The sequence below is a fragment of the Pungitius pungitius genome, chromosome 3, assembly GCF_949316345.1.
Source record: "Pungitius pungitius chromosome 3, fPunPun2.1, whole genome shotgun sequence".
NCBI lineage: Eukaryota > Metazoa > Chordata > Actinopteri > Perciformes > Gasterosteidae > Pungitius > Pungitius pungitius.
Genome location: NC_084902.1, coordinates 2,480,960 through 2,491,841, shown reverse-complemented (window position 1 = coordinate 2,491,841; position 10,882 = coordinate 2,480,960). Strand labels below are relative to the sequence as shown.

Genomic DNA, 10,882 nt, shown 5'->3' with positions numbered 1-10,882 from the left:
AAAAAAAACCAGTCTACCGGCTCAGCAGTTTTAATAATACAAATAAGAGTAATTATTAACACCAAAAGCTTGAAAAACAGGGTGTCAGCGGTGTGCTTTTCCTAATACATGCGTCTTATTGTTGTTCGCAAGCAACAAAAAAAAGGTGGAAAAACATTTAACCAAACAGTCCTTTAATCATCCGACAGCGTCGTTTTCATCAAAACAGCATTTTCTTTGCCTTTCAGCTTACAGACTTGATCAAGCTGTACAAAAAAGGAGTGGAACAGCTTCCCCAGTCACCTCAGGTCACATGTCAAGGTCAAATGTCATAGAGCGTGTTTGTGGAAAAAAAAAAAAAAGATGACGACGGGCTGGACTTTAACTTTTCAAAGAACGAACGAGACTTTGAGTGATTATTACGTTGTTAATGTTTATACAAGTACACGTTGTGTACATGTTCTACATACTTTGCAGCATAATTTAACATCCAGCCCAACAGCTTCTCATTTCTAATATGTTAAAAAAAAAACAGTTGGTACCAAATTCTCAAAATGGTTGCCATGGAAACCAGGCAGTCGTCCAGAACGTATTCAGTTTCTAAACCGTATTAATGTCCACCAATTCATGTCTGGTATTAATGAACACTTTTGATACTTAACATTGTGAGATAATACCAAATCAACATAAGAAATTGCCTACAACATGTTAGCAATTGGAACCAATTCATTTTATTTGTGTTTCACGAGTTGGAGCCTCTACGGAAGCCAGAATGTCCACAAAGCTTCCGGCCCTCTTCGGTAGTTTTGCAATCTGATGACAACACGCTGAGAATTCAGACATTTTCAGTGAATAAATAAATAAGATAGAGAGAGAACCCACAGCAAAACAATGTGCTTACATTTGTTGGCAACCTTTTAGAAAATCAGAATTTAAAAACTGCAATTTACTTAAAAAAAACACATAAAAATTCACCCCTAAGCTCATTATGACATCCTGCAGTCAAGGCAAACATTATTTTAATAAATTAGGTGCAGTGCTTCCGTGTTCAGATAATCGCTAACCGCCACCCAGAACACATTCACGCGTCCCGCAGCAACTCAAGACAAAAAAAATTCCCACTTGGACGCGGCTGCTGGATCAAGTAAAGACGGCCTTCGGCCCGGCTTGAAGGTTCAGGAGCGGTAGTTTGGACACGAGGAGGCTGTGGGGCAGCTTTGTTATTTGCAGCACAGCCTTGGGACAGGCCTCCAAGCTACCTCTGCACATTCCAGCCACTGCCGTGTTCCACTCCTTCGAGGCACGACAGAATAACGCAGGACAGAGAGCGACCACGCCGTCTTCTCGGTGTATTTCTGGAGCCCTTAAGAGCTGCGTGGAAAAGGCTTCGCAGGTCCGCGTCGGACAGGAGGGGACCCACGCGGGAGGTGAACGAAGTGGAACACGCCATGGTCAGAGACGTGTCGGTGTCCTCGTGTCCAAGCTAAACGCTGCTGAAGGATTCACAGCATCGTAAGAGGTTAAAAAAAAAAAAAAAAGAAAGAATACGCCAGCAAAAGAGCTAAAAATAATATCACACTTTAAGAAAACAATGACCTAAAAAGGCTATTTCCTCTCTCAAAAGGACTCTACTGTTAATTGGTGGATTGGGTCACATTCAGGTGCGTGTTTCCTGATTTCTAACCAGTTTCCGGCTCTTTCTTCGCCTGCACATCAGGCTTCACGTGACGCGTCGTCTACGTTCTGCATCCAGCCCGTCGTCCTCTGGGCCGCTCTCACATGGCACAAAGCGGTCACTTCCTGGCCCGAGCCAACTCGAGCTAAGGCTGGACCTCGTCCACGTCCCCCCCGCGTCACACCGACGGCGGCCTGGACCCCCGTGAGCCTAGTCGGCCGCCTTCTTGCAGTTCTCTTTGGCTAGTCTCAGTCTGGACAGGATGTGTTTCTTGGGGAACTTCAAAGTGGTGCACCCAAACTGGCTCACCCCGCCGGTGTCCCCCGGGAGTTTCTCGCGCCTCTGGACCCAGCTGCGCCAGCCGGGCTTCCAGCAGTACACGCTGTCGTAGAACCGCGAGCCGTTTTCCCCGCCCAGCACGTAGATCCTGCGTTTCCACCTGGCCACGCCGCCCGCCGCGATCCGCCGCGGCAGCCCGGGGAACAGCACGGGGCTCGGCGCCCGGTCGCTCCCGCCGCCCGCCCCGCCGCGTTGGTCGGCGGTGACCATCACCCCGCCGCCGGTCACCTCCCGCTCCACCCCGGACCCCCTCCCCTCTCGGAAGAACTGCACGCGCCCGGTGGCGTCCAAAGTCTCCAGATTGGTGTAGTTTCCGTCCAGGAACTTGGTCGTGTCTCTCAGGTATCCCCCGATGGCGCACACGCCTCCTCGCACCGCTACCCCTCCGGCCAGACAGGTGGCGCCCGAGTCCAGGGCCACTCGCGTCCAGCAGTCCGTCAGGGTGTGATAAATGAGCACCCCCGAGTGGACCACGGCGCGGTTCTGTTCGAGCGTGGTTCCCCCCAGAAGGTAGAGCCGCCCGCGCAGCGCCGCGCAGGCGAAGGCGCGCAGGGGCAGCGGCAAGCGAGGCCCCGGAGCCCACCGCAGCGTGGCCAGCTCCAGCGTCTCAGTGGAGTCCAGCAGAGCCGAGCGGTTGCTGCCCCCCAGGGCGAAGACCGACTCCCCGCAGCCCAGCAGGCCCAGCATGGCCCGCGGCTGCACCATGGAGGGCCGCTCCATCCAGCGGTCCGACACCGCGTCGTATTCGTGCACGGCCGCCGACACGGAGCCCGTCCGCAGGATGCCGCCGGCCACAAACAGCCGGTCGCCGACGGCCGTGCAGCCGGGGCTGACCAGCGAGCCCAGCGCCGCCAACTTCTCCCACTTCCCGGTCCGGGGGTCGAAGCAGTCCACCGTGTAGTCCCTCGCCGCCAAATTATCCTCCTCCCGGGGCGTCAGATCCACGCAGACGATCTTCTTCTCGAACATGCCCTCCCGCGGCCTCAGGGGCCCGCCGAGGCCCTCCCCGGCCGCGGCGGGCCCCAACTCCTGGCAGAGCCGTCGGCTCTCCTCCTGGGACAGCAGCCCCGGCCGCAGGTGGTGGAGCAGCGCCGGCATGTGGGCGTAGCGATGCAGGGGCTGATGCTCCGCCCAGCGCCGCGCCGCGTCGTAAACCTCTGCCTCGGAGTCCACCCCCAGGCGGTCGGAGCTCAGGAGGCTGCCCAGGGTGCCGTGGTCGAGCAGGAGGAAGTCTTTCTGCCGGGCCACCCGGGGGAAGTGCTGGGCCACCAGCCGCAAAGACGCCCGCAGCAGCAGCTGGTCGTGGTGGGAGCGGGCCAGAGAGTACATCCCGAGGCAGTTCTCCACCGAGAGGTGCTCGAATAGAAACCTGCAGGGAGACACGAGCGGGTTTAACGTCCAGAAGGCAGGAGCTGGTTCGACAGAGCCAACGTAAAACTGTAAAATCCCCGTGAAGGAACGCGACCGTCCGTCCGTCCGTCCGTCCATACCTGGAGCACAGGTCTTGGAGGGGCATGACCTGAAGCCGGTTGGCGGCCACAAACAGATCCTCGGCCGTGTCCAGGGAGAGCCCCGCCTCCCCGGTGTACACAAACTGGATGACGGTCTCCATGACGGACGGCGTCACCTCCTCCAGTCGGATCTCGGTAAGGCGGGACTCTACCAGAGGGCTGGTGAACATGGCCCGGAAGTAGGGGCTCACTGCTGCCAGGAGGACTCTGGAGGGGGGGGGGAGGCGAAGCACGGACGATAAAAGGCACACGTTTAATATTACATGATTTTTCTGCATTTTACAGTGTTATATTTTTGCTCTTTTAATATCAGACAGAGGCTTTCTACAACAGAGATGGATCAGTGCAGCATCATCACAAGATGCATCCCATCGTGAAATGTTTTATTGAATTAATTCATCTGGAAGATTGATACTTGATTACTTAAATATTCTGTAGTTCTCTTTTTCTCAATTTCATTTCATATTTTGTTCCTTCTACGATATAGCTTTCACACCTGTGACACATGAACTTCTTTCCCTCCACAAGTAGAGTCACATCACACAGCTGCTGAGCATCCAGGAGCTGCTTCAACCCTAAAAACATGCCGGAGGGGAAGAGAGTAAGGGTCGGCTACGAGTCACACTCAGTGGGGGGGGGGGGGGGGTGGGGGGGGGGGGGGGGTAAAGCGCCACCGCGCCTCCTTCTCACCGTGCGTGATGTAGTCTCCCAGCGGCGTGGTGCTGTCGTCGGGGAAGTCCTCCTCCTCCGAGTCGCTGTCCGACAGAGGCTCCCCTCCTCCCCCCTCCCCGTCCTGCCACGGCTGGGGACGCCAGGTGACCGCGCCCCCCCGCACGGCGTTCATCTGAAGGGTGGACATGCACTCACTGTTAGGCGAGAAAAGCTTTTACACTTTTACACCCATGCAGATAGAGGGCCCATGACAGATATCAGAACTCACACATCTCCAGGGTTCTTTTCTGCATCTGATGCATCTTCATTTTAGGGAATTAATGCACGCTGCAGATTGTTGGCCACACTTGTGGTTGCATGTTTCAATGTGATCATCAGGACACGTCTCCATGAAGGCCTGACATTAATAAATACACCCCCCCCCCCCCCCCCCCCAAAAAAGGAGCATTATGTTGTTATAGCATTAGCTTCGAATACCTTTGCTCTTCTTCTCGTTTCCACCGTGAAGGCTGGCCGGGTCTCACTCAACAGGAATTGGTGGGGGCAGCGCGTGGCGGGCTAACTGTCTCCAGCAGCCCGGTGTACCACCAGAAGCGTCGGGAGGCTCTCCTCGCTCTCACCTGGGGTGTCCCGGTCCCCCCGGGGCTCAGTGGAAAGGCTCGTCCTTGGCCCTTTTTTTTTTTAGGGAGGACCACGACCTACTCCTCGCTGCTCATCCAGCCCCGCGCAGCATTACCTAAGGTTACCCACCGACGGGTCCAACAACTAGTTAACGTTAGCTTACAAAGGAACACTATCCCCCGCTGGGCCGAAGCTCCTCGCCGAGGCAACATACCGGTCCACGGGGACATCACCCACACGCGTCCGGGTCGGTCGGGAGGAGCAGCAGGCGAACAATGGAGGGCTTTTTTTTTTTACAGCCTACGGGGCAGAAATATTAGCGTTGAGTTTTAGGTTCAGTCGGCCGCACTTGTCACGTCTGAACCGGATTACCGCAACATTAAACTTCCGCTCATCTGATTGGCTGACCTTTGGCTCGTGACGATTTGTTTGGGGCTGAGTCGTTTTCACCGGTCATAATAAAAATAAAAATATTTTACCGCTCACTTTTTTTTACATTGTGCGACAAGCTTTGAGTAAAATGATCAATAAATATAATTTTTAAATACAATTAAAACAAAACATTCCGTTTTATCTCGATTTCATTTCCGAAAAACTCATTTCCGCATTCATGCTGCATTCAATGCAGATACGACCGTTCAACAGCGGGTACATGTGCACACAGGCTCGGCGAGCAACTTAAACAGATACAGTTGAAAACAGGTTAAGGAATATATAAAATATCGTAATTTATTCTTTAATCTTATTCATAAAGTTGTATTCAAACAGTAAAACGCGAAAGGCTGACTGAGAGTCAACAATACAGTACAGCGGTGATAATTCCCAGCACCCGTGAACGCGACATTGACCACAAGACAAACATGGCGACCTGCATCGGCACGGTCGTGCGACTCGGAGGCGCGGCACTGACTGCCGTCTTCCAGCCGGTGGCCAGGCCATGTTGCCTGCGGAGAGCACGTGTGTACGTCCCGCGCCGCTTTTCGCACGGGGCCCGGAGCAGCTTGTACGAGCACGTCCGCGAAGGTTACAGCGACAAGCCCGAGCTGGACATGAGGGCAGTGTGCGAGGAGACCGACAAAGTCATCGCAAACGTGGAGAACAGGAAGGGAGACCTGCGGGGCGACGACGTCAGGGCGATTGTAAGCGACATACAGCTGGCTACTTGATGACGTGTTGTACGACCATTTACAAATACGGAATATTCATTTGTCTTCTGGTGTGGTTTTGTTTATGCCCTGGACTCTTGATTCGATGTGAGGGGCAGAGGAACTGCAGAGCGCTGTCACGTCACGTGTAAACATGTAAGGGACACACGGGGACCGCTGTTCTAAACTGACCGGTCATGTGACCACAATGCAGGTGTGTGTGTGGCAGGAGCTGCAGGCGGTGAGGATGGAGATCTCGGGGCTGGAGGCGCAGAAGAGACACGTCAGTGACACCGTCAAAGAATTTATGGTCCGTAAAGCTCTGGTCACTAATCTGACATTTCTTTTGAATATGTAAGTAGTTTATTTTTTTTGTATTGCTGCATCTATAATTGTGACATGTTTTCCTCACAGACCAAGAGTGACAAGAAAGCCCTCAGCAATGTAGGCTTGTACCTTTTTTTTAATTGAATCATTCGATGTGGTCCTCGCTGCTTCCCAGTCAGCGGACTGGTTGGTGGTAAATCCCACGTGGGACCAGTTCTGAATGCCCCCCCTTCCCCCCCTCCTCTTCCCTCAGCTACCAGAGTACACTCAGGCTCTGCAGAAAGGACGCGAGATCCGCAGCAGACTGAATCAGCTCTACCCCAGAGAGACGCAGCTGGACCAGGAACACTACGGACGAGCGCTCAGGCTGCCCAACACCACGCACCCCGACGTGGTGAGGATGTGCACGCATGCACGCACACACACGCACACGCACGCACACACACGCACACGCACACACACACACACACACAGACTGTTCTCTGACAGGAAGCCCGGTTTCTGTTTAGCCGGTGGGAGCCGAGAGCCAAGCGAAGGTGTTGGAGCTGGTTGGACAGAAACCAGGTGAATCATAATCTGTGTGTCACATGTTGTTGTTTTTTAAATATGATAATATGACAGCTCTGGTAACACGCTGTGTCCACTTCAGAGTTTGACTTCACGCCCAGAGGCCATTTCGAGTTGGGGGAGGAGTTGGGTCTCTTCCGCCAGAGGTGAGGACTCTTTTTAGGGCTCCTCGTCCCACTGGATTCTTCAGTTTCTGCTCTGTTTGTGCACTATGCAAATCTTAGTTTATTAATATGATCTGAACATCATCTTCCCTTGTCCCCTCCTGCAGACATCTCGCTCACGTCTCGGGCCACAGGTCTTACTATCTAAGGGGAGCTGGCGCCCGACTGCAGACCGCACTCCAGAACTTTGCCCTGGACACACTGCAGCGACGGGTGAGCATGTGTTTTGAGAATTTCTCCCGCTTATTCTGTTTGAACATATGAGAGCAAACTCGCTTTTGACTCCTGCAGGGCTTCATTCCCATGGTTGTACCGGACATGCTGAAGGGGGCCGTGTTTGTAAGTAGACAACACCATCGGACGCTACGCTTAATGTAAGGGGAACTTTATCTGGCCGCATCAGTCTGGATGTAATACTGATGCCTCTATATGACTTTCATAAGTAAACATGACCATCAGCGAGAAGAACGCCATCTTCATTCCTCGTAGTATTTTAAAATATCATCGAAACACTCAGAAATAACCCTTTGGGGACCAAAGTATCGTCTCTCGCTGACCTTTGTTCTCTTCCTCCGGCTCCAGGAGGGTTGTGGGATGCAGCCCAACGCCCATCGCTCTCAGGTCTATTCTCTGGACCCGACCCGCTTCCCAGACCTCAACCTGGCTGGCACCGGGGAGGTCGGAGTGGCAGGTGGGTCTTATTGTGTTCACCATGAGGTTTCCTATATGAGGGTAAAGGTTAGAATAGACCGATGCGGGGGTTATATTAAACAATTTACAGGTGCTGATGGTGGTTATGCTGTTAAAAAAACATGTTTTGTTAGTATAGTGAAACTTTATTTAACAATCCAGGTTTGTTCATCGGCGGTTTCACGTTTGACTCATAAAGGATCCGTGACCTGTGACGATCTCTCCTTCAGGTTATTTCATGGATCACGCAGTGAACTGGAAGGACCTGCCCGTCAGGTGAGACACGCCCTCCCAGCTACTCGTTTGCTACGAGTGATTCTAGCTGTTGTGACATGATCTCTCCCCCCCCCCACACACACACACACACACACACACACACTCTGCAGGACGGCATGCAGCAGCACCTGCTACAGAGCGGAGACGGACACGGGCAGAGAGACGTGGGGGCTCTATCGAGTGCATCACTTCAACAAGGTCAGAAAGACGAGCAGAGTCTCTTGGATGTGAATATGCAAAAGCTTTTATAAACCAGTTCCTGCTCCACGATCATGCTAACGAGTGGTCTGTCTCTGCGTCTCTCTTTCTCTCCAGGTGGAGATGTTTGGAGTGACCGCAGATGAGACCGGAGAGGAAAGCGCTCGGCTGCTGGAGGAGTTCACCTCTCTGCAGAAGGAGATGTTCTCTGCACTGGAGCTACACTACAGGTCAGAACACAGAGCGACGACTTCACTCACACAGTCCCGAGGTCTGCGTGACCCTGTTCTTTTCATACACGCAGAACATTTTTTTACGACTCGCAGCTTTATTCCTGTTATTCTGGTTGTGTTTAGGGTGCTGGACATGCCGACACAGGAACTGGGTCCTCCAGCACACAGGAAGTATGACATCGAAGCCTGGATGCCTGGGAGGGACAGCTATGGAGAGGTCGGTCCCTTAAACGTAACTGAGAGGTCTGCTGACCGACGCTGTGTTCATTTGTGGTAACGGAGGCTGCAGGCTGCGCATGAAGAGACACACAAGCATGCTTCCATTCAATGACCCGCTTCCTTCATCGGTCAAAAGTGTGCACGAACATGCGATGCAAAATCATTCTTCTAAATCTCCCAATTAAAATAAAAACTTCCATTTATAAGTCCTGTTAATTGGTTGTGGTCCAGCGAGCAGAATCTGTAGTGGTTAACGATGGGGGAAGAGTAACATTTTGCATTAAATGTTGAATATTTGGACTATAGACAATAACATGTGTATAATTAATAAAGTCAACAAAATATATGAGGATGATGATGGTGCTGCATGCACTAATAACACCAATCAACTCAAAAGGGGGAGACAGAAATTACAGACCAGAGAAAGAAGGCTTGAATTTGAACCTTTTTGAGCTCGACTCAGCCAGTGTTTTGATTGCAGTGTTTTCTCTCTCTGAACGTCAGATCTCCAGCGGGTCCAACTGTACCGACTACCAAAGCAGACGCCTCAACATCCTGTACGAGCGAGAGGACGGCAGCCTGAACTACGCCCACACGGTGAGGGGCGGCGCGCCGGTTCGTCGCTCCGAGCCGCGTAGCGCCTGCGTCACGTTTTTCGCTTTGTTCCCCTCCAGGTGAACGCCACGGCGTGCGCCATCCCCAGAACCATCATCGCCATCCTGGAGACTCACCAGACCAAAGTGAGATGCCAGCGTTGGTCAAAAAACTGCACTTGTGTTGAAGTGGCTCCCTCTTGTGGTTGTTGTCAGTCAAAACACTTGAAATATTCTATTTAATATTCTGGAAGCTAAAACGATGAAATAAGACTGCATTTATCTCTACGCTGCTAAATGGTTTTACATTTTCCAGACAACAGATATAATAAGAGTAACTAACTAACTAGAAGAGGCAATTCTTAGTTTGTATAATAATGATATATTAATTGCCACATCTCACTACCTGTATGAGATGTTTATCTCTGGTGTCAGAATCAGAATATTGCAAGAATTAAAAATGTTCATCTGATTTAATTATTATTATTATTATTATTTATTATTTATGAATTCACTTTGTTCTATGTTGTGATTTTTAAAATAATTTTAAAAACATTCAGTTACAAAAAAGTAACATTTAATTAGAATGAAACTTGTATAACAATGTCTAATATGTATATATATTTTTTTAAATCTTAAAAAGACAGACACACTCTAAAGAGAAACTAGATGTAAAATGCAAGAACACATTATTAGGGAATAAAAGCAAACCAATCCGTGGAAGCCCAGCTATTACGAACACATTTGACAACATATTTAATTCAAACTATTGAATAACCCTCTTAACTCTGTGTTGTTGTTGTTATTGATGCTTCTTTTTTTCCAGGACGGAACCGTGCGTGTCCCCCGAGCCCTGCAGCCCTATTTGGGGCTAGAGGTCATCGAGACACCAAAGTACGCTCCGCTGAAATACATCGGACCCAACCAGCACAAGCGACCCCCCCGGCCTGCTGCCAAAACCTGATGAGACGACGTCTGGAAGGAGATACTTCCTACGGAAAAACTGCTCCGTGGATTTCTGGAAAGAGAGTAGTTGAAATGTATTTATTTCCCGAGCTGAGTGCCGTCTGCTTTGATTATAGGGAAGGAGCTGGATGGATAAATAGAGGAATCTGCTGTTCCCTCCTTTGAGACGCTTTGAGACTGTTTCATAACGCAATTTACCGTCACTGTAAATATGTTTTGTCTTACTTTGTTAAATGACAAGAAATTGCAAATGTACGCTCAAAACGTGACGACGAAGACCATGATGAAGAATAACCAATAAAAAGTGTCACATTCTAAATGAATTTGCAAGCATACTGAAGGACTTTGTGACCTTGAGGGGAGGGGGTATGTTTAATATCACCAGCAAAGTAAAAATAACTGTTGTGAGGTAATGAGAATCCAGGGATGTGATGGATGGTTATAATAATATTCCGCTATCATATTCTCTCTGGGCATGTTTAGTGGGTTTGAATAGACAATTACAGATCATTAATGTATCTAAAGCCGCTTTAGTGTCCCTGAAGTGTCTTTTGTTATATTGCGGTGGTTTGGCTTTGGAATTATGGGAATTATTGTTATTATTATCATTAATAATAAATCCGCTGGCTTTGTGTGAAATGCCGTCGATACACATATTACACATATTGTTAACACACCCCTTAAGTAGAAGGCAGCCGACAGACGTC

At 50.5% G+C, this 10,882-nt stretch overlaps 2 protein-coding genes across 3 annotated transcripts; one reads left to right on the top strand and one right to left on the bottom strand.

Annotated features, from left to right (window-relative positions):
• On the bottom strand, window positions 1-5,318 carry si:dkey-260j18.2 (uncharacterized protein LOC325231 homolog). 2 transcript variants are annotated; one of them, XM_037458933.2, is made up of 5 exons: window positions 4,654-5,318; window positions 4,195-4,348; window positions 4,001-4,079; window positions 3,484-3,711; window positions 1-3,362 (listed from the first exon to the last, which is right to left on the bottom strand). In XM_037458933.2, the coding sequence occupies exons 2-5, from the start codon at window positions 4,346-4,348 to the stop codon at window positions 1,865-1,867; spliced, it is 1,959 nt and encodes a 652-aa protein (XP_037314830.2). In that variant the 5' UTR covers window positions 4,654-5,318; the 3' UTR covers window positions 1-1,864. The 2 variants fall into 2 exon arrangements, with proteins under 2 accessions (XP_037314830.2, XP_037314824.2); XM_037458927.2 differs by lacking the exon at window positions 4,654-5,318 and having other exon boundaries at window positions 4,195-4,584.
• Window positions 5,319-5,380: 62 nt separating this feature from the next.
• sars2 (seryl-tRNA synthetase 2, mitochondrial) lies at window positions 5,381-10,792 on the top strand. The gene is made up of 16 exons (XM_037458943.2): window positions 5,381-5,936; window positions 6,157-6,252; window positions 6,357-6,386; window positions 6,523-6,663; window positions 6,779-6,833; window positions 6,919-6,982; window positions 7,108-7,213; window positions 7,292-7,339; window positions 7,583-7,691; window positions 7,921-7,966; window positions 8,077-8,164; window positions 8,282-8,394; window positions 8,521-8,614; window positions 9,121-9,213; window positions 9,291-9,356; window positions 10,036-10,792. Exons 1-16 carry the CDS (start codon window positions 5,658-5,660, stop codon window positions 10,171-10,173), a joined length of 1,566 nt encoding a protein of 521 aa, XP_037314840.2. The 5' UTR covers window positions 5,381-5,657; the 3' UTR covers window positions 10,174-10,792.
• The last annotated feature ends 90 nt before the right edge of the window (window positions 10,793-10,882 follow it).

Bases quoted from the DNA above. Each gene is read 5' to 3' on its own strand.
- sars2 (XM_037458943.2), top strand. From the start codon at position 5,658: ATGGCGACCTGCATCGGCACGGTCGTGCGACTCGGAGGCGCGGCACTG. The intron at 6,983-7,107 runs GTGAGGACTCTT...CCCCTCCTGCAG, and splicing joins TTGGGTCTCTTCCGCCAGAG to ACATCTCGCTCACGTCTCGG. The intron at 7,692-7,920 runs GTGGGTCTTATT...TCTCTCCTTCAG, and splicing joins CGGGGAGGTCGGAGTGGCAG to GTTATTTCATGGATCACGCA.
- si:dkey-260j18.2 (XM_037458927.2), bottom strand. From the start codon at position 4,363: ATGTCCACCCTTCAGATGAACGCCGTGCGGGGGGGCGCGGTCACCTGG. The intron at 4,080-4,194 runs GTGAGAAGGAGG...GCATGTTTTTAG, and splicing joins GGGAGACTACATCACGCACG to GGTTGAAGCAGCTCCTGGAT. The intron at 3,712-4,000 runs GTGTGAAAGCTA...CCCCCCCTCCAG, and splicing joins AAGAAGTTCATGTGTCACAG to AGTCCTCCTGGCAGCAGTGA.